At 38.2% G+C, this 21,356-nt stretch overlaps 1 protein-coding gene across 9 annotated transcripts in view; it reads left to right on the forward strand.

Moving 5' to 3' along the window:
• The window catches only part of MAP4K4 (mitogen-activated protein kinase kinase kinase kinase 4), a 196,520-nt gene that overhangs the window by 137,319 nt on the left and 37,845 nt on the right, over positions 1–21,356 (forward strand). For 4 of the 9 annotated variants that reach the window (XM_042456902.1, XM_042456901.1, XM_042456907.1 and 1 more), the window contains exons 11-18: positions 1,110–1,182; positions 2,500–2,710; positions 7,550–7,711; positions 10,049–10,135; positions 10,793–11,011; positions 15,644–15,805; positions 19,890–20,120; positions 20,935–21,041. In XM_042456902.1, the coding sequence (XP_042312836.1) occupies positions 1,110–1,182; positions 2,500–2,710; positions 7,550–7,711; positions 10,049–10,135; positions 10,793–11,011; positions 15,644–15,805; positions 19,890–20,120; positions 20,935–21,041 (1,252 nt within the window). The remainder of the gene's footprint in view (positions 1–1,109; positions 1,183–2,499; positions 2,711–7,549; positions 7,712–10,048; positions 10,136–10,792; positions 11,012–15,643; positions 15,806–19,889; positions 20,121–20,934; positions 21,042–21,356) is intronic. The other 5 variants (XM_042456908.1, XM_042456909.1, XM_042456904.1 and 2 more) reach the window with 3 other exon arrangements.

The raw sequence follows: 21,356 nt of genomic DNA on the forward strand, positions 1-21,356 counted from the left end.
ATATTACCTCCTTTTAAGGAATTATAACAGAAAGGTCTTTTAACACTGTTTATTCCATTTATTCATTCCTCTCACCAGGCAAGGTGAACGCAGTCATTTAAAAGATGACTAATAACTCAGTAGTACTAAAATGTGTGATCTGAAGAATTTAGAAAGATTTAATCTGTGATTTAAAGAGTGCTCCCAACAATCTTTGAGTATATTTCAATAGAAACAGTGTTGACATCTTCTCTGCTCCTCACACCACATGGCAAACTATTTTCGAAAGAGACTACAGGAAGATATTTATGATATGACAAAACAACATATCAAAATTAAACTGTCTGTTTCTAAAGCCTGAGGGCAGGGAACCGTCTAATGAAAAAGATTGTACGTACAGCGCTGTGTAAATTTACAGCGCTTTATAAATAAAGGATAATAATAATAATAATAATGATGATGATGATGATGATGATGATGATGATGATGATGATGATGATGAAAACTTGGGATCCCAGCTGTAGTTTGATCTCTGACCTTTCCCAAGCATTGAAATGATGTTTTAGAGAGAGTTTGGTAGACTGGGATAGGAAAAATGTTAATGTCATGTATGTACTTTTTTAGTATTAGATTATGTTTTGATAAATTTGTTCAGATCAAGTAGTGTTGGATATTAATATTGTAACAGTTTAATCCTATTTTAATGCTTACTCTTGTATGTTTTATTTATACTTTTTTTTTTAAAAAAAATTGTAAGCCATTCCTGAGTCCCAATTTTGGGGGGAAAGAAAGGATATAAAGAAATATAATAAATAATTTTTAAAAATACTCTGCAGTAATAATATTTTAGGAAAACCCACAAAAAACTACAAAAGAAACACACTTAATGATGGCTCTCTCTCTCAGTTAACAGTTGGCGAGAGCTTCCAAATCATTCTTAACTAAAATTAATTGAAATGAGGTTCAGTGACCTTTTGACAGCTTCTAAGATAATGCTGTTAAAATTCTTAATCTTTACCATGGATTTAAAAAATCTATTTTGCATAGAATTCTTATATTCAAAAGATTGGGGGGGGGATTGTTGGTTTGTTTGTCAGTCATGACTGTTGTCCTCCTTTCACTTTTACTAGATGAAACAGAATATGAATATAGTGGAAGTGAGGAAGAGGAGGAGGAAGTGCCTGAACAAGAAGGAGAGCCAAGGTAAGGTAATCAGGAGATACACAACTATGAAATAGAGACGGTCAGCCTAAAATCTACAGATATCTGGATTGAGGCCTTGTTCTTGAAAGAGAGGCATATAATACTCTTTATATTGTTCCTTCATACAAAGCAATTAGAGGTGAGAAGGCAAGATTTACTTTCTAATTGATCTGACCTCTACAGTATATATGTGATAAATACACATGCTTAGAATTTCAAAAGTTCAGGAATTTGCTTTGAATCGAGAACTTAATAGGGCTTCCAATAAAAAAGCTAGCTTTAGTGCCCCACCTCCCAGCTTTTTTTCTTATTTCAGCAGTATCATTTAGAATTAGGGAAGGGCTAGAAATCTCTGCCAAACTAATGCAATCATATCTTGATTGGGGTCCCAACCTACCTTCTGCCCAACCCTGTATAAAATAAGGAGTCATGCTGTAGTGCAATACGAGCAGAGAGATTAAGCTGTCTTGTCCTTTTCGTACTTTCATACAATTTATAATTGAATGTCAAAGCACATGTTGCAACAGCTGCATATAATGTAGATTCATTTCTTGATTTTCTTTTAATTTTTTAAGTACACAGGGTATAGTGGGAAATTGATTTTGATCACTTCTTCTTGGCACCAAGAGGAGGGGGAGGGTGTCCTTTTGGGGAGCCAAAGGACAAGTCTCCCCTTCCTGTGTGGTGAGACTGCCCCTTGCCCTCATGATGTCTGTAGAAAACAAAGTTGAAGCTCCATGCTACACAATATGTTGGCCCAGACTGTGCTTTATGGCAGTTCAGGTAAAAAAAACTCAGATTCAAACTGCAACCTATCTATCAAGTTTGTTTCTTTTGTGTTGCCCCAAATCAGCTCCCAAGAGGGAGGATAAAATGCTGTTTTTAAAGCCACTATAATACTCCCACATCACTTGGCCAGAAACAATAGCTTCATATTCCATTACAAGGAAACATTAAAATCTACATCTTGAAAGAGCAAGCCTGTTGTACCAGCATGGAGAAATGTCAATTGTGTTCTGTCCATGACAAATATCTCAAAGAATCAAGGTGTCTGAAGCATCCTATTGAATACTAAGGGCCAGCTGTGTCTGTGATTACTTTTCTTTTGGATTAAAATAAATGTTCACTTTTTGATTGGTAGTCCTGAACATAAATGACCCAATTCTGTTTGTTTGTTTTTTCTGATTTGACCTACCCCCTGTAGGATACATTTTTGTAACTTGTTCTGGAAAACAAATATGCAAAATGAAAAAGTTACTAAAATGTTATGTACCCACTAGATTTTGGGAGATTATAATAATTTTTCCTTCTTCACAGTTCTATTGTTAATGTGCCTGGAGAATCTACCCTCAGACGTGATTTCCTGAGATTACAGCAAGAAAACAAGGAACGTTCTGAGGCTCTTCGGAGACAACAGCTGCTACAGGAACAACAGCTACGAGAGCAAGAGGAGTACAAGCGGCAGCTGCTGGCAGAGAGACAAAAGCGCATTGAACAGCAGAAAGAGCAAAGGAGGAGACTGGAAGAGGTAGAAATGGGCCAAGAAGTCTGTCTGTCTGTCTCTCTCTCTCTCTCTCTCTCTCTCTCTCTTTATTTCTAAATGGTCAAAGAATATGAATCCTTACTTAAGGTTCTTAAAATCCAGAGCTTCTGAATTTATAAAGTACCTCTGTGTAAACTATGTTTTAAAACTTTATATCTAATTCCAGAATTATAAAGAACTGAACAGTAAGCTAGTTAAGAATAACAAGTTTTAGACACCTGTATTGAAGATTTCTTGCTGTGCTGCAGGTATTTCAGTTCGGCACTAATGTTTAATGGCTAACAGTATATTTTGAAGTAGCACAAGCTTTCCACCAATAGTACCATGACCTGCTACAAAGAAAAAAAGAGCCCAAAGTAACAATTTGGGTGCTGATAATACTTTCAAATAAATCTAGCTTTGGAAATTCACATTTCTGTTCACATTGTGCCAGTTCATGTTGCGAAATGCAGTGTTCTTCTAGAAGGGTAGTTCTTCTAGTTTTTTTTCCTAACAACACACACACACCACACACTAAGAAACTTTGGAGTAATGCACAGTCACTATCATATGCTAATTCTATATCCAGAGAAATCACAAACTACTACAAACAGAAATTATTTTACTTTGGCCCATTTTGTTTGACATTATCTTAGTCTGATAAGAACATATTGGAACCATGTATTGGAATTAGAATGAGCAAACCTTCCTGTCTTTCATGGTCACCATCCATAATTTTTTGTGGGTTTTTCGGGCTATGTGGCCATGTTCTAGAAGAGTTTACTCCTGATGTTTTGCCAGCATTCTCTGAAGATGCCAACCACAGATGCTGGTGAAATGTCAGGAATAAACTTTTCTAGAACATAGCCTGAAAAAACCACAAAAAATTTTCTGTCCCTCTTCTTATTTACCAGCCTTTGATTAAGGCTGTTTTCTTAAACCACAGTTTCCTATAATATTTCAACTATGTTCATATTCCCTCCATACCAAATTATGAAGCTATATATTTGTGTATGCTCTTGCTAATAGTATTAGTGGTAGAATATTGATTGCATTAGTACTAGGACCATAATAAGTTAAAAACAAATAATAGGATTTACAGTACATAAAAAAATGTTAAAAATATAGGCCAGAAGTCTGTATCAACTACTTAGGCTGCATTCCCACTGCAGAAATAATCCAGGTCGATACCACTTTAACTGCCAAGGCTCAGTGCTGTGGAATTCTGGGAACTGCATTGTGGGAATTATGTTGTGACACTAGAACTCTGTCAGAGAAGACTCAAATGTTTCACATAGCTACAGTTCCCAGAATTCCATAGCATTGAGCCAAGGCAGTTAAAGTTGTGTCAACCTGGATTGTTTCTGCAGTGTAGATGCAGCCTTAGTTAAAGATTAGATGAAAGGCTGATGTAGTCCAGGATTGTGTCTACACACTGTCTAGTCATTGTCCATTAAAGGCTGACATACAAGACAGGAATACAGCTGGTTCATCGGTCTCACTTTCCCCAGCAACAGATACAGGTGAGCACCATCCTAACTAGTAATCATGGATTATCCCATCCTCCACGAATATATCCCGTGTGAATGTAAAGCCATTCAAGTTGACAGTTATCACTACATCACCACAACTTGTGGTGATGATTTCTACAATTTATATAATGTGTGAAAAAGTGGTTCCTTTCCATTTGTCACGAATCTCCCACCATTAAGCTTCAGTAGATTGCACTCAGTTCTACTATAATGAAACAGGGGTGTGGGGGGTTTGAGGTCTCCCTAATTGCTTTCTCTACATCATGTATAATTTTATACATCATTCATCCTATCTCCCCTTATTTGCGTCTTTTCTAAACAAAATGAACTCAAAGATTGTATTGTTTTGATCAATCATACCATCATCTTTCAGGCAGTAGGGTCAACAGCCATTCAGATTGTGATGGCAGGATTTGTAGTCAACACATCTGAAGGTTACCAGGGCATGGAGGACCTTCCAGATGTGCTGATCACATGTCACTTTTAATACTTTTGATATGAAATATGGAGCTAAATGTGCAAGGAGGGTCTTACTCTAGTGTAAGAGGCCACAATCCAGATTTAGTGGCAAAGCATTAAATCCTTTACTCTTTTGACATCTAGGTCCTTGGATGGTAGAACAGCTTTTCTTGGCACTAGTAACATGTAGTTTGGCTGAAGGAAAACTGCCTGGGAAAAAAAGAAAGTGAATCCAAAACTGGAGAGAAAAATATTAAGACACTTGAAGACTGTCCTTAACTCACCTTAAGTGTTGAAAAGCCAAACATAAGAAAGCAAAGTAAGGGGACCTGACTGAGATGTTTCTTAGGGTTTGAAAACACTGACTTATAATAGATCTAGAACTCTGGGTTGTCTGTTTTGGTTTAAGCACGTATAATCTATTTTCTATTTGAAGTTTTGTGACAGGAATTAGAATAACGTTTTATACACTTAAGTAGTTTCTGGAGATATAATACCAGCACTTAAAAAATAATGGTTCCTCACCTACCTAAATGCTGGCAGACATCCTAGATGGTTTTATCAGATTGTACAGATTTATATTAGGAATAAGGGCAGAAAGTACTATGTCCACTCCCATTCTACTCCCAAAGTACCTAGTAGTGCCTTATTGCCAAAGTAGTTGCTGACTGGAGGGTGCCACTGGTATAGGAAAATATTCGTTTTTTTAAAGAGCTAGATAAAAAAAAATTATGGCAGAGTTGAGCAGCATCTGTAAACTCTTCGTAGTTAAGACATGTTGGAACTAGTTAAGACATTTTAAAGCCAACATTCCAAGCTACAATATTCAGCATCCACTTCAGACATTCTTTCAAAGTCACACAGAACCAATATAAAGAAGCAGTCATGGGGAAACAATAATGCCTGACAAAAGCTGGGAAAGAATAATGATTCTTAGAATTTAACTATTTATAAACTCATTTAATTATTTGAGAAGTAAACTTAAAGACACTTTGTGAAAGGCTACATAAAAATTGCAAAAAAAAAAAAAAAAAGCAAATTACATCTTTGCATCCAGAACATCAGTATGAATAGTGTTTCATAGAATCATAGAATCGTAGAGTTGGAAGAGACCACTAGGGCCATCCAGTCCAACCCCCTGCCATGCAGGAAATCCAAATCAAAGCATCCCTGACAGATGGCCATCCAGCCTCTGTTTAAAGACCTCCAAGGAAGGAGACTCTATCACCTTCCGAGGAAGTGCATTCCACTGTCGAACAGCCCTTACTGTCAGGAAGTTCCTCCTAATGTTCAGATGGAATCTCTTTTCCTGTAGCTTGCATCCATTGCTCCGGGTCCTGTTTTCTGGAGCAGCAGAAAACAAGCTTGCTCCCTCTTCAACATGACATCCTTTCAAATATTTAAACAGGGCTATCATATCGCCTCTTAACCTTCTTTTCTCCAGGCTAAACATCCCCAGCTCCCTAAGTCGTTCCTCATAGGGCATGGTTTCCAGACCCTTCACCATTTTTGTCGCCCTCCTTTGGACACGCTCCAGTTTCTCAATGTCCTTTCTGAATTGTGGTGCCCAGAACTGGACACAATATTCTAGGTGGGGCCTGACCAGAGCAGAATACAGTGGCACTATTACTTCTCTTGATCTAGACACTATACTTCTATTGATGCAGCCTAAAATAGCATTGGCCTTTTTAGCTGCCGCATCACACTGTTCACTCATGTTCAACTTGTGGTCTACTTGGACTCCTAGATCCCTTTCACACGTAGTTTCATTCAGCCAGGTGTCACCCATCCTATATCTGTGCATTTTATTTTTCCACCCTAAATGCAATACCTTACATTTCAAGTGGCAACTGATTCATAGAGAAATTTCCTTCCACCTTTCAATATCTAATGTTCCCAAGAATGTCCCTTACTGCTAAACCAGTTTTCCTGATAATTTCATGTTTGACCTTTAGATGCATATAATGCAACAAAAAATTAATTTGCAGTCTCTTTGATATCCAACTACCTTATTTTGTATGGTGTTTTCACTTGTCCCTTTAGTGAAAGTGGCCCTTACACTTTTGTATCCCCACCTCTACCCAGTCAGGATAAATAAAATCCTATGGTTGAAAAAAGAGATCCACATCTCTACAACCCAACATTATTCCATTAGTTACTGAATTTGAATGTTTTTACTCTGTGAGCAAAGTATTAAAATATAGTGTATATCCTTCCTATCTTTATTCTAAAGTTGATTGCCTATTAAAGAAAAACCTTGTTCTTTATTTTGTAAATAGAAGTTACTTTTTTAAAAATTACAATTAAATATGTTTTGCTTTATAAAGATGCATTGTAATTTAACATCAGTATTGATACAAGGATTTTTTACAAACAGTTTAAACAATCCCCTTTTTGTCAGCACTTTGCCCACATTAATTGATGAGTGGTTGATGTTGTTAACTTTATTTATAAAGCGCTATAAGTTTACACTGTTCTGTGTACAGGGAAATTTCTAGTAGTGTCCATGTATCCGTTACAAATATCCCCAGTCATTTTAAACCATTAGGGATTCCACTGGTGGAAGCCCACTTCCAAAATGTTTTAATGTTGACATATATTTAAGTTTGATGCAACAACAAAAATCTGAGTCTTAATGATTCAGTGTACATTACAGGGCAAGCTATTGAACTGTGACCCTCATCCTTAGCCATGTTACCTGGTACTATACTTGATCTTAGCCAAAAGGCCGAGAAGCCTGAGGGAAGTTGGAGATCAAAATCTGTAAAGGCACAAGTTGTCTATCTCTACTTTAAGGGGTTTGTAAGAAGGAAGTCAATAAATATCCATTTTATTATTATTTTTTAAACCATAGCAACAGAGAAGAGAACGAGAAGCTCGAAGACAGCAAGAACGTGAGCAAAGGAGAAGAGAACAGGAGGAGAAGAAGAGATTAGAAGAAATGGAAAAGAGAAGAAAAGAAGAGGAGGAGAGAAGGAGAGCAGAGGAAGAAAAGAGGAGAGTAGAGAGAGAACAGGTAAGTCTGAAACAGTATAAACGGCAGTATTTTTGTCCTCCCCTCTTTCCAAACCCAGTAGAGCAAAGTATTGAATGATATTTTCCCTGGCTCACTTGTTTAAAGGTAAAATGTATGCAGGTGTTAGAAGTTTGTGTGACACTCACAGAGCATGCAAAATGGAATTTTTAAATATGCCGCACAGATTGGCTTTAAAAAATGAAGTGTGACTTACACCTAATGGGTACTTTGGACAAAAATTGAACACTGTCTCCAGATAGCTCACAGGTGGTCACTAGCTATGGCATTGTCTGTGGACCTCTTACACGAGACCATAGCATTTAAATTACTATCATACCAGATCAGTTAATGGGGACTATAGATGTTGTTGGATTGCACTTCTCATTGTAACTTACTTTGGCTGTGCTGGCTAGAGCTTATGGGAGTTGCAGTTCCACAATATCTGGAGGGCCATATGCCCCCACCCCTGATCTGAATTAATTTCCATTATATAGTATACAGTCTTAAAAATGCATTTTGCAGGTATGCTTTAAACATGAACCTTTTTTCAGATTATAGTAAGGCAAAACCTTAGGTTTCATGTTGCTGTAATGTTCAAATGCTAATTCAGACAGTGTGTACTTTATAGTATACATTCTTAAAAATGCATTTTGCAAGTGTGCTTTAAACATGAGCCTTTTTTCTGAATAGTTGTAGTGTACATCCATTTTATGCATGAATTGTACCTGTAATTATATACAACATAGAGTATTTGTTGATGTCTGTGCTAGTAAAACAATAATTGTATCTGAAATGGTTAAACTTTCTATCCAGAAGATACAGCTTATGTTATTGTGCATTATCAACTGTCCTGACCTCTTATTAAGGAAATTCAGGGTATAAATCAAATTATTTATTAGTAATAGTAGTAGTAATAGTAATAGTAGATAATATAATAATGATGATATTGAGTTAACTTTGTGAGATTTTTGAAGTCATGAGATGTTATTAGTAAATAACTGAACTCATCAGACTACACAATGCTGAAACACGTTCTTTTAGCGTGCTAGATATTGCATCTCTAACTCTGTGAAAATGTAGTTAATTGCCTTGATGCAATTGCCTTGTTGCAATTAACTGTATGCATAAGGTTTCTTCTGTAGAAGAAGACTTCTCTGTGCCTCTAATCCAGTCCTATATCCATGCTGCAGTGCTCTTGTGGACCACAGTAGAGAGGATTTTGATACAGATGACACTACACATACCCATCTGACACTGCTAGCTGGAAGTACCTAGAGCTGGATTGGAGCCACAGACCTCCCAAAGTAAATTGTTTGCTGAGAGACATTTTTCAGCCTACACTACGGCTGGTTTAAGGGATTGTACTCCCTCTTCACTACACCCTAAACTCTGGATTTGCAGGGGTACATACAACAAAACTAGTATACATCTCTTTTTTCTTTCACACGATTTCAAACAGCTCCCATTTTGTCACTGCACTGAATCATTAATTCCTTTTGCATACACTGTCTCTCTCTCTCTCTTTCTCTCTCTTGTGTTTGAGTGCATGTGTTTATATTACACTCATTAATTTGCATGGTAGGATGTAATTAGCTTTGGATATGGTGCTGCCCATTCAGACTTGGCTTAGTGAGTTAGTTGAAGCAGTGAGTAAATATATTAGACTTTTGAAGCATAGAATTTGTTTTTCCAGATGAAAATGTATTTGGTCTTCTATCTGTTTTCTAGTGGATGTTTCTTTGTTTTGTGTTTTTTGTCATAACCACCACATACTTCAGCAAGATTGGCATTGTCTGCTTTGATGATGGAAGCTAGGATAAATATGTAGTTGAAGGTAGAGTTGTGTTTGGCAGAGAATTCTCTGGAAGCTTGTGAAAGGGATGCCTTAATGAAGTCTTGCTCTAGCTGTTGCTAACGGTTCATCACACAGTGCCTAAAACTAATGATTTTAATAAAAATTGCATGTGATTTTGTGTTGGCTGTGTGGATTAGACTTGCTGTGTTTTTAACTCTCAGTGTGTTTTAAAATTGCATTCACTTATTTTTTTATTAAAAAAACATTTTCAAAATTCATCAGACAAGCTGTGAACTCTTCCTTTTCACCCTCAAAATACCATTTTAGTTCATATTGGAAAGCCTTCTAGTCACTACTTTAGAAGATAGGTTTTGTTTTGTTTTGTTTTAAACTTGTTCACTAGTAATTCACAAAGTCCATGAGTGAATTGTCACCTTAAGGTGGCTTGGGGTAGTTGGTTGGTAATTTGGTGTTCTACTCAGGTGGTTTCGATGCATTCCTGTTGTGAACAATTTTATTGCTGGGTAATTTCTATGTGACAGGAGTATATCAGGCGACAGCTAGAAGAGGAGCAGCGGCACTTGGAAATTCTTCAGCAGCAGCTGCTCCAGGAGCAGGCCATGTTACTGGTAACGCACTGTATCTGTTTTGTTCAGTAGCTATAGGATTCCTTTCTCTGGCTGGTGTCCTAGGCTTTCCTCAGTTGGACACAGCTGAACATTATGTACAATAGAGCTTGGAACAAAAGCCATTCATGTTATAGTGTATTGGGCTGGCAGGCACATGTGAAAAATACTGTATGGTGATCTCACAGTGCAATAAGAGTAGATTTTTCTGTTATGTTTTGTTTTTTTTATGTTGGAATAGTTTGGGCTTGGTAGTTAAGTTTTCGAACAGCCCTTTTAGCCTTCTAAGAATAATGACAGTGCAGATAATAACGTATTTTACAAAACACAAATATAAAGGTTAGGTTGTTGCCTCCTTTTCCCCACCTTGATCCTCCCCCTCCCCGGTCAAAACCACACTATTTTTAAGCAGTACACTGGTCTACTTTTCTTTTCTTTTTTAAATGTAAAGGACCCTGTAGGTCTCCAACCTTGCTAAGGTTAGGGTAAAACTTTTTACCAAGGGGTTCAAAAAAGCCTATGCACTTTTCTGTCCAAATTTAATGGTTGGCACACTCACTTCTATTTTAACAGTAAACATATAACTCACCAGGAGGGGTAGGCGAGTGCCTTCAGTAAGCCTGGTGTACATATTTTGAATGTGGATCTGTTTTCTCAAAGGAATACAGATGGCGAGAGATGGAGGAACATCGGCAGGCAGAGAGGCTCCAGCGGCAATTGCAACAGGAGCAGGCTTATCTTTTGTCACTTCAGCATGACCACAGGCGGCATCAGCAGCAACAACAACAGCAGCAGCAGCAACAACAAGAAAGGAATAAACAGAGTTATCACACTCCTGAGCCTAAACCCCTTTATGAACCTACTGAAAGGCCACGGGAGGTAATTTCTCTCTCAAGATTTTAAAAGTCTGGATTGCTTTCTTCATTATTGTCCACCACTGTGAGTCACAGTGCTTTGTGTTAAACAGATAATAAGAGAAAGAGCACATTCAGAAGATACCATTAGAAAGTGAGAGGAGTACCCAGCACCCTCCAAGCACTGGCTGATCTGTTTTTACCTCCTTGTTCCTGAGCTAGCCTGTTGTTAGTAAAAAAACATCAAACCCACATCAACCTCTGCATTGATATGCCACTTTTCTGCCAAAGTATTCCCAGAGATTAACAATATTTTTAAAAGCCACAAAAGTTCAAAATTTACTGAGTTAAAACAGTACTTCTGCTGGCAGTCTCACAGATCCCAATTCATTTCTCTAGCTTCAGTAGATGATCACAGGTACAGGAATCCCCCACTTACCTAGTGGAGTCACCTTCCCTGGAGGTCTTTAAACAGAGGCTGGATGGCCATCTGCCGGTGATGCTTTGACTGAAGGTTTTTGCATGGCAGGGGGTTGGATGGCCCTTGTGGTCTCTTCCAACTCTACGATTCTATGATTCTATCTGACAGGTTAGAGACTGGAGAACTATCAGAAAATATAGTTGGATGAAAAGTGGAACCCAGAAGTTTTTTTTTAGCTTGAAAATACATTTTGGCCATTGAAATCATAACACATTATATGTCATTTTTGAATGTGTGCAAAAGCTAAATAATATACTACGTGCACACAGATACATACACAAAGTTCGACAGTGGAATGCACTCCCTCGGAGGGTGATAGAGTCTCCTTCCTTGGAGGTCTTTAAACAGAGGCTGGATGGCCATCTGTCAGGGATGCTTTGAATTGGATTTCCTGCATGGCAGGCGGTTGGACTGGATGGCCCTAGTGGTCTCTTCCAACTCTACGATTCTATGATTCTATAAAATGATAAACAGCTTACCTTTAATGTCCTGCTCTCCAGTATATTGCTATCTACACTCTCTCTCTCTCTCTCTCTCTCTCTCTCTCTCTCTCTCTCCACACACACACACACACACACACACATATATACATACACAGACACATATTATATTCTATAAAAGAACAATTAGTAATATACTGCGTATAAGCACAAATGCTGTACAACCATACTGTGGGAGATGCATAGCCCACAATCTCAGAAGCAGCATAGACTGAACTCAGATTGAAGGAACAAACATGGTGCATAGTCACAAAGAAGAAAAAGGCACCAAGCAGCACTCACTCAGTTGCAGGTGAGCCTCATTAGTTGGCTTGATCCCTCCCCCCTCCCCCCTCCCCAACTCAGTTTGCAAGTAGGACATGCACATATGCAAATAGTCCAAACTGAGTCTCCATAGAAAGAAGAGCTGATGACATCCTGCTGTTTCCATACTTGCAAGTTACACAGTCATAAGTTCCATTAATTCAAGAAGTGGGTACTTTCTTTCTCTAGGCAAGCCTTGGGACTGCATGTGTGTGAGCAAGCAAGCCTCATAGGCAAGAAGAACTGATGAAAGAGCATATCCTTCGGAACCCTCATCCAATTAATAGAACTTGTCTGTAATTTGCAAGTGTCAAATGAATGAGTGGTCTGAAAGAGAGTCATTGAAATGTGGGGGAAGGCAGTACTAATATGAGTGGAGAAGAAAAGGTTCTCTTTATGTAGTTAATTCACTTTATTAATAATTTTGTACACTTCTATAATGTCTCTTGTTAATGCTATTTTCTAAGCTTAACAGCCCCATTGTTTTTCCCATAAGCTAACAGCCCCTTCAGAGAGGACTGGCTATTTCGTTAATCATTTTGACTAATCCTTTCTGTACCTTTTCCAGCTCTAGAATAGCATTTTTTAAAGGTGTGGCTACATGGTTTTCCACATAGGGCCACACTGTCTTTATAAGGGCAACACTCTATTAGCATTTTTATTTTTTATTTCCTTTTCTAGTTAGGCTCAAAGGTATTTGTTTTTGTTTTGTTTTGTTTTTGAACAATAGCCACACACAGAGTCAGTATTTTGCTGACCAACTCATTAAATAACGAGACCAGACACAGAGAACTGGGTTATAAAATGGGCAACTTTATTAAAATTCAACTTATTTAACTTTATTTCTTGAGAACTGTAAGCCCAGGCCGGCCGTCATCCGGAAGGCCAACCCAAGACTTCCCCACTTAACTCTCGAGACTTAAATGAGGGTTTGAATCTCAAGCCAGCCCCAAGGCAAGTCTCTTTCCCTTTGTCTCAAGACATAAACCTCCGTTCCAGAGACCCACCTTCACCCTTTAGGAAGGTGCCGAGGTGCTCACTGAACCGACTATCTCCCCCTGCCTATGCCTGAGGCCTATTTATGACCACACCCTAAGCCAATCGTCCAATTCCCCATCCAACAGTGTAGGGTAGGCAAAAAACCCTTGGGAAAACAAGGGCAAAAATTCCTACCCGGCTCCGAAGCAGCCTGAATAAATCTTACACTGTCGTCGAGGTGGGAGGGTGGGCCAGCTCTTCAGAACTGACAGGGAGGCAAGGATGGGAGTGCCTTAAATAGGCTTAGCCCCGCCCCCTCCCTGTCTAACGGCCGCGCAAAGCGTGCCATTTTCATTTAAATATACTGGTCTCTCCAAAAACCTTCTTGCTGGGCCAATGAGCCCGGAGAAGCATTCATCCAACTGACTTCTTGAACCTCAAGATCCTTTTCTTAGTCAGCCAGTGCCAACTCAGATCCCATCAGTGTTGATGGATAGAATTTTTTGCACTGTATGCATCACTTTATATTTGCATATCTTGACACCATTTTACTGCCCATTAAAGCTCTTAATAATCCGTCTTTTGTTCTGAATAATTTTGTGCTACCAACAAACCTTTCTACTTCTCTACTCACCCCAACTCCACATGACTCGTGAACAATGTAGAAAGCAATGTTATCAATACAGATTGCTCTACACGTGCACACACAAATACACACTCTGTTGCGAAGGGCACTCTTGAGTTCTCTTGGAGATACATGTGTTATAATATGATTAAATAATATGATTTTGACTTTTCTGAAAACTGCCTGTCATCATTATTGTACATATGTCCCTGAAATCTAACATTTTAACAGAGAGAATAGTTTGTGTTCACTTTCTCTGTTACACATATTTCTTAATTATTGTCTAACATGGACTTCACAGCACAAGGAGAATTATTATCAAGCTTTCTTGCATTGGGAATTACCACCTTCCTAGATAGGCATTAAAAAAAATTATAGGATTGGTTGGAGATCTGTGTATAAGCTCTTTTTTGGAATGGACTTTGTTTGCTTTTTGCAGAAGTTTTGATAAGCCTTTTTAAGTAGAAAATTCTGTGAAAATGCAGCTGTTCTGTAATTATTATTATTTTTTGCTAGAAATACTACTTCAGTTTTCTTTGAGGAGACAACAGTTTGGTTTTAAAGCTTTTTTAAAAACTACTTTGAAAAAGATCTTTAGTTGTTTCAAAAAGGAACTCAAGATGACTAACCAAAAACATATCTCACACACATGCATGTTTATATCTTTCTCAATCCTTATTTCTAGTAAGAAGAATCTTCGTAAACAAGGAATAATTTCTAGGCAAAAGTAAGACAAATTGAAAATAATCCAGAAAAATAATCAAAGTATTTAAATAGCTATATCTTAAATCAAACATTGCACCATCAAATGATTACTAGTCCAGCGAGGCTTGCATCCCCTTCTCTGCCCTAGATGGTTTCTCAGCTCTTAGGAGCACATTTTACATGAGTATAGGGGTTGTAGAGTAAACAGGGTTGTTTCTTTGTATTTAAGAAAGTCCTTATTTCCCTCTGTCTGTTCTATCTGTCTATTTATCTACCTAATTTATATCTCACTTTTTCCCCAAAATAAGGTCAAGGCAGCTTATAATACTTTTTAAATGTCCAGCTAAGGCATTAGTTTACAAAATTAAAAATAAACAGCAACATTATTAAAAACTTGATTAAAAACAGCTAAAACCCTTATAAGGTATTTAAAATACAGTTTCAATAAAACACACACATAGAGCACACTACATTACACAGTACAACTCCTTAATTATACACGAGTCCAAAGCTGTTAACGATTGATGCCAGTGCCATGAATTGAACCTAGAAAGAAAAGATAGGTGTAGATCAGACAAAAGGATGTGACAGGATCAAGGTGCTTATCTCCAGTCATCTTCCTATGTTCAGCATTTTTGCACTTACTGCAATTTCCAAACAATTTTCAAGGGCAATGCCAGATAGAGCACATTACAGTTGTCTAATCTGGTGGTAGGTAGGACATGAATGACAGTAGCAAAATCCAGCTTGGCCAGAAAGGGTCATATTTGGTAGATGAGGTGAAGCTATAACAAAAGGGTCTCTTTTTACCATTCCACTTGCATCTAAGACGATCATGGGATCAAGGAGAACCTCCAAACTACAGATATTGGAAAGGGAGACCAACCTCATTCAGAACAGGATGTGAGGTGGCCTGCCTAGCAACAATACAACAATAATGTACAATGATAGTTAATACAACAATAATATATTAACTTCTGGCTTAGTAAAATTGTAGAAGATCTTCTTGTCTAATGTAGTGCTAACTATGAAAGATCAGCTTACGTATTTCAATTTTTCTTTCAGGTTGATGATAGATATAGGAAGAATAATCAGGGCTCTCCTGAAGCACAGTCTAAACAGACGAGCAAAGTGTTGGAGCCGCCAGTGCCTTCAAGATCAGAGTCCTTTTCAAATGGAAATTCCGAGCCTGGCCAGCCTTCCCTACAAAAGCCAATGGAACCACAGGTAAAAGCAGAAAATGGTCCTTGTAAAAGGTGTGTGTAGGGTGGTATAGCATTATGGCAAGAGCGGTGTGGAAGTCAACAGACCTTATATGTGTCTACCCATATACTTCGCTCTTCTGGTGGAAAACACAAAACATACTTAACTATGTGAATAACTTGTTATGTGTTTGCTAAGTGAGGATTGTTAACACTGCTTACATGTACCTGTTCGTTACCTCCTGAAAAAAAGTAATTCATGTTTTTGTTAGATTCCCTTAAAACATTTGAAGGCAGTAAAAAAAAAGTTTCTGTCATTTATTTTTTAATGTATCAAGAAATGAAAAGACTTTTCTAGGCTTTGAGAGGATGTTCTACCTTGGGAAAGGAAATATGGGCCTGTTACAGACAGGCCAAAATAAAGCTGCTTCGAGTCACTTTGGAGGTATGGTATTTCAATGATGCATGAGTCCTAAGAGTCCAAAATCCACACCAAAGCTGCACTCCAGTCCTTAGGAGCTGACAAGTACTTGTGGGACACCCCAGCCTAGGCACGGCTCATGGTCTGAGTTGACCTTCCACTTACCAAAAGGACAGGTGGTTCCCACATGCTCTACCTTACAAGGTGGCTTAATTCTTTGGACCACTGATGAAGACAATTGTCGAAACGCGTCTGGTCTTTTTTTGAATCTTTTGTACACTTTTATCTGTTTTGGGCATACTGTATATCCCTTTCCATCCAAGCCTCTGTCTGTGCACTCTGTAATTATAATAATATTGTGTGTACTCATTTCTATACAAGGTGTGAGACGCAGAGGAATTGTTATAGTTTTGTATTATTTTGGGAATTGCAGTTTTCAAGCCCAGTTCTGCCTATTATCTTACTAAGTGTGGCTTACAAGCCAGAATAAGCCTCACAGCAGGTTTTAGCTCTTATTTTAGTATTTAACATATTGTTCTAATAAAATTATAGTTTTTTTAGCTTCATTCTCCCCTAAACTCAGTGTTTTTCCTCCTGTCTGTAACAGGCCATGGGGTCCTCCAAATGTTCTTGGAATTCATCTTGTGCTCTTCCAGATCTTCTTGGAACATTAATTAACATAGCTATTGGTGAGGGATGATAGGCACTACAGCCTAACATCATGAGAAGGCCACTGCCCTTCTCATCCACTTTGGACTTTTTAGTTTGGAGTAACAGATGAGATTAACAAACAGAAAAAAGTCAACCCTCTTGTGTCTTTAAAATGCTGTTTTCTCTACAATCCTTGAAGTGATAGAATTTCAGTTTTTAATACACAAAAATATAAAGAACACATTGTCCACTTTACAGACTGCAAAATGTTTACAATCTCAAGCAGAACATTAGCCACATTTAGGCGTGTTCCAGATGCGCAAAAAGTACATACAGCGTATGTACTAGGGTTAGGAAAGGGCATCATTTCTGGACGCCCTAACCATAGTACGTACCTAGTACTGTACGTACAAAATGGCGGTGCCCATTCTATAAACGGAGCGGCGCGGAAGTGATGTCCTGGCACCACACGAGGACGCCTGGGGTGCCCTTTCTGCGGCGCCAGAAGGAGCTCCGAAATGGAGCTCCTTCCAGGTTTGTGTCTCTGGGCTCAGCCTTTAGATGGCTGTGCTAGCGACGCAAAAGAGAAAGGGGCCGAGCAGCCCCTTTCTCTTTTCCCCGCCGCTGTCGAGGTGTCCTTGGGGCTTGAAGCCCCAAGGACACCCCTTTCCAGGCCTGGAAAGCGGTGGATCAGGGCCTCAGAGGCTGCCACTGTGGCAGCTGAGGCCCCAATCCCACGGGGAAAGGGGCGGGAACAGGCCGCCCCAAAAGGGCAGTCTGTCAACTGCCTTAGATATTATAAATGTATCAAAAATAAATTATGTGGGCTGGTTGTGACAGCTCCCCTGTCCTGCTTCATAACCAAACTCATCTTTTGACAAAGCAATTTTCTAAAAGCTATCTCATCTGTGGAGGATATTAATGTGATCTGCAGGGTTGAGAAATCAGGCTTCTATATCTTATGGAGAGCACCTATGCCCTCAGAGAAGTACTTCCACTAGAGAAGAAGGGACTAATATACTACTTCTCATGCTTTTGTTACACTTAGAACTCATGAATAGAGGTTTGTTTTTTTAGCAAACGTTGCCTTAAATAGCTTACATCCGTTTTTTTGTAGTAGTTTCCATTCTCAGAGTGACTTTCGGAGATCCATAAGATGATGTGTCTCCTTTCACTTTGGCAAAGATAATACAGTTTTAAGTTATCAGTTCCAGCTAGATCCACTAAACCACTCAAACCTTTGTAAGTCTTAACTAACTTATTTGCCATTGATTCAGTGGGCCTGCTCAAGTTGAAGTTAACTGTTGGATTTAAGTCATTATTGCCAAGGGCTCCATATTTGGGCTCCATATACACCAAAATCCTTTACACATGAGTATACATTTCATAAGTTTCATTTAAAAAAAATAATTGTGTGGTTATTATTCATTGTCAGAACTAGCTACCTTTTTCTGCGCTGAGCTTTTCAGATGGTTTGTTCAATCCAGTTTCTGTACTACAAGTTCACTTACAGTCCATAAATGCTTGGCACCCATTCTCTTTTACAATGATTTGTAAGAAGGAATCAACCCTGTTAGGAAAACATAAACTGTTCCTGTTTATTGATAATAGTTATCCTTTTGTTATAGGTTTTCAAGTTTTGTACAAATGCATAAGTCATCAGCTGAGATTCATTAAAACATGTTTAAAATCATTCTGATTTTCAGTTTTAATAAAATGCATTTAAACTAAAAGCCTGCAGCTCCAAAATTAGCTAATACAAATTAATACAGTGGGCCCTCCCTTTATGCGGGGATCCGTTCCGGATCCGACTACGTAAGGGGAAATGTATGCTTGCGCCCCATTGGAAACAATGGGTGGTGTGTGCGCCATTGCTTTGTTAGCGTAGTAGCGCAGGGAGCGTTGTACCACACTGATGTATAGCACCAGGATGACCACCTGAAAAGAGACAGATAGCTAGCTATATGCAGTCTGGAGAAACTCCTCTCCCCTTAGAGAAGCGGAGGCTATGCTCTTCCAGCCCTAAAATCGGCCCCAGGCCGGCGCTTTACACCAGTCTATACTGGGCCTAAGTTTGAACTCTGAGCTACTGTAGAGGTTGAAGAACATGTGGAGGTGAAGGATAAAATGTTATACCGTATATAATTTCAAAAGATTAAATTAAGTAACACTTGTGCATTCATTTAATTTTCCGAATTCATTCTTCATTAAAATATGCAGGCTGATCTTTATGAGTAATGCTCTTAAGCCCAAAAGGATGGTAGTCATAACTAGATGGTGATTTTAAAGCTGACTTGCGGAATTAAAACTTAACTATGAATATATTGCTCAACTTCCATATCGTATGTTGCTGTGTTTGTATAGTGTCTAGACATTGCCTATGTTACATACAATATACATATATTGTATTTTATACAGTGCAGTGTATGTTTTGTTATATTTTCTTCCTCTCCCTCTCTCTATTACACACACACACACACACACACACACATATATATATATATATATATGCCAACGTGCACATATATAAATACATTGCAAAAGAAAAGTAAAGGATCTCTTTATTTTTCATTCCATTTAATTCTTTCATAATGCCTTAAAAGCAACTTACTGCATGATCTAAAGATGCTAGTAAATTGTTTTTGAAACTAATATATCTGCCAGTATAATTCTGTGCTTTCTTTTTTTTTCAATTAGGAAATTTTTATTGAAATTGTCTCCTCTGATGTGGGACTCACTTGAACATGATATTAAAATGAGTCCACAGGATAAGACTTGGCCTCATTACTTCCCATTAATTTATGTGTTCAGAGTTTGCCTCACCAAATGCTCATGTGCTGCATTCCCAATTCTTTGTGTTCTTTGGGCACCATCCTTGGTTTGAGCCCATTGACTGCACCATGTGCTTGCCTGACATCATATCTAAGTTGTGCTTATCCTGCCACCAAAACCCTCTTGCTGTGTATTCTGTGTTTAATTCGGAAAAAGCCAGTTGTACAGAACGCATTGAATGTTCTATGTTTTGTTTTTTCGTAAGGTACAGTGGTCCCATCTGGCATCTCTCAAGAACAATGTTTCCCCTGTCTCGCGGTCCCATTCCTTCAGTGACCCTTCTCCCAAATTTGCACATCACCATCTGCGCTCTCAGGACCCATATCCACCTTCACGCAGTGAAGTGATAAGTCAGAGTTCTGACTCTAAATCTGAGGTACCTGACCCCACCCAAAAGGCATGGGCTAGATCAGACAGTGACGAGGTGCCTCCAAGGGTAAGAAGGAGAAAGACAGAAGTTTGACTTTTTAAAACAAAAAAAAGTAACAAAAGGCATGTGCTAGGTTTTGAACTAGTGAATGCTCACCCATAGAGTGATACTGTTATCAGAAACAGTACTTTAGGCAAGGAATTTACTCCCTCTGCTACTATTTTTTTTAAAAACAAAAACAAATTATTACAGGAATTGTGACCTTCGTTTTATCTTAGAAAAAATATTTATGACTTGTGGCTATTGTATAGAAATTGAATATTTGTTATGCAAAGCTAAGTAGAGAAAACTATAACAGAAATGGCTAAAAGCCATTTTTCTGCCTCTGATAGGCAGACCATACCTTGAAATTAGCTATTTTAAGATATAATGGACCACAAAATGTCCTCCCCAAAATGTGTTTCATTGCTTTATTTCTGTCAAATGTAACATGCTTTCCTCCAGTGTCTGCCTTCTACTGATCCATGACTAGGCATTTGTTGGCTACTTAGAGCTTAATTTTCTAAAACCCTCCCCCTGCTGTGACAGCAAATTGCTATGTGCATCCCTTGCTTCAAAGTTCTGTGTTCTAAACTGTCATGGTAGTCTGTGAGTGGGTATATATGTGTTGGTATGCTAGCTATCTACTAAACTTCTAATTCTTTTCAGCATCTTAAATGCAGTCCAACTGAGTCTAAGGGGTCTGTAGTTGATGACATCTTAGCAATAGAGCTATTTTGGCTAAAAATGCCAATGGTTTAATAATTCCAGTATATCATTTTAGCAACAAAGCCTTATGTTTTGCTGTGTTATCTTAATTTTTTTGCTTTTTCTATGTAAGGTACCAGTGAGAACAACATCCAGATCACCTGTATTATCTCGCCGAGATTCTCCACTGCAGAGCAGTGGACAACAGAATAACCAAGCAGGGCAAAGAAACTCCACAAGGTTTGTGACGTTTTTGCACTTTTTGTGATCTTCTTGCACAAGCAAACTAGAATCCATAATTCCTGCAAAACACAATATTTGTGGCATACCTGTTTTACTCTAGTGTCTGCTTTATTTGAGCACCTTCTGAGAGTGAGTTCATGCATTGATCTCCTGTGTTGTTCATCAGTAATGGACTTTTTTTTGGAAATGTAGTGTCTATATTCTAAAGAACATTCTAAGGTTTAGCCTCTAGAGCAATAATAATAATAATAATAATAATAATAATAATAATAATAATAATAATAATAATAATAATAATAATAATAATAATAA

This window comes from Sceloporus undulatus, chromosome 3, assembly GCF_019175285.1.
Source record: "Sceloporus undulatus isolate JIND9_A2432 ecotype Alabama chromosome 3, SceUnd_v1.1, whole genome shotgun sequence".
NCBI classification, from domain to species: Eukaryota; Metazoa; Chordata; class Lepidosauria; order Squamata; family Phrynosomatidae; genus Sceloporus; species Sceloporus undulatus.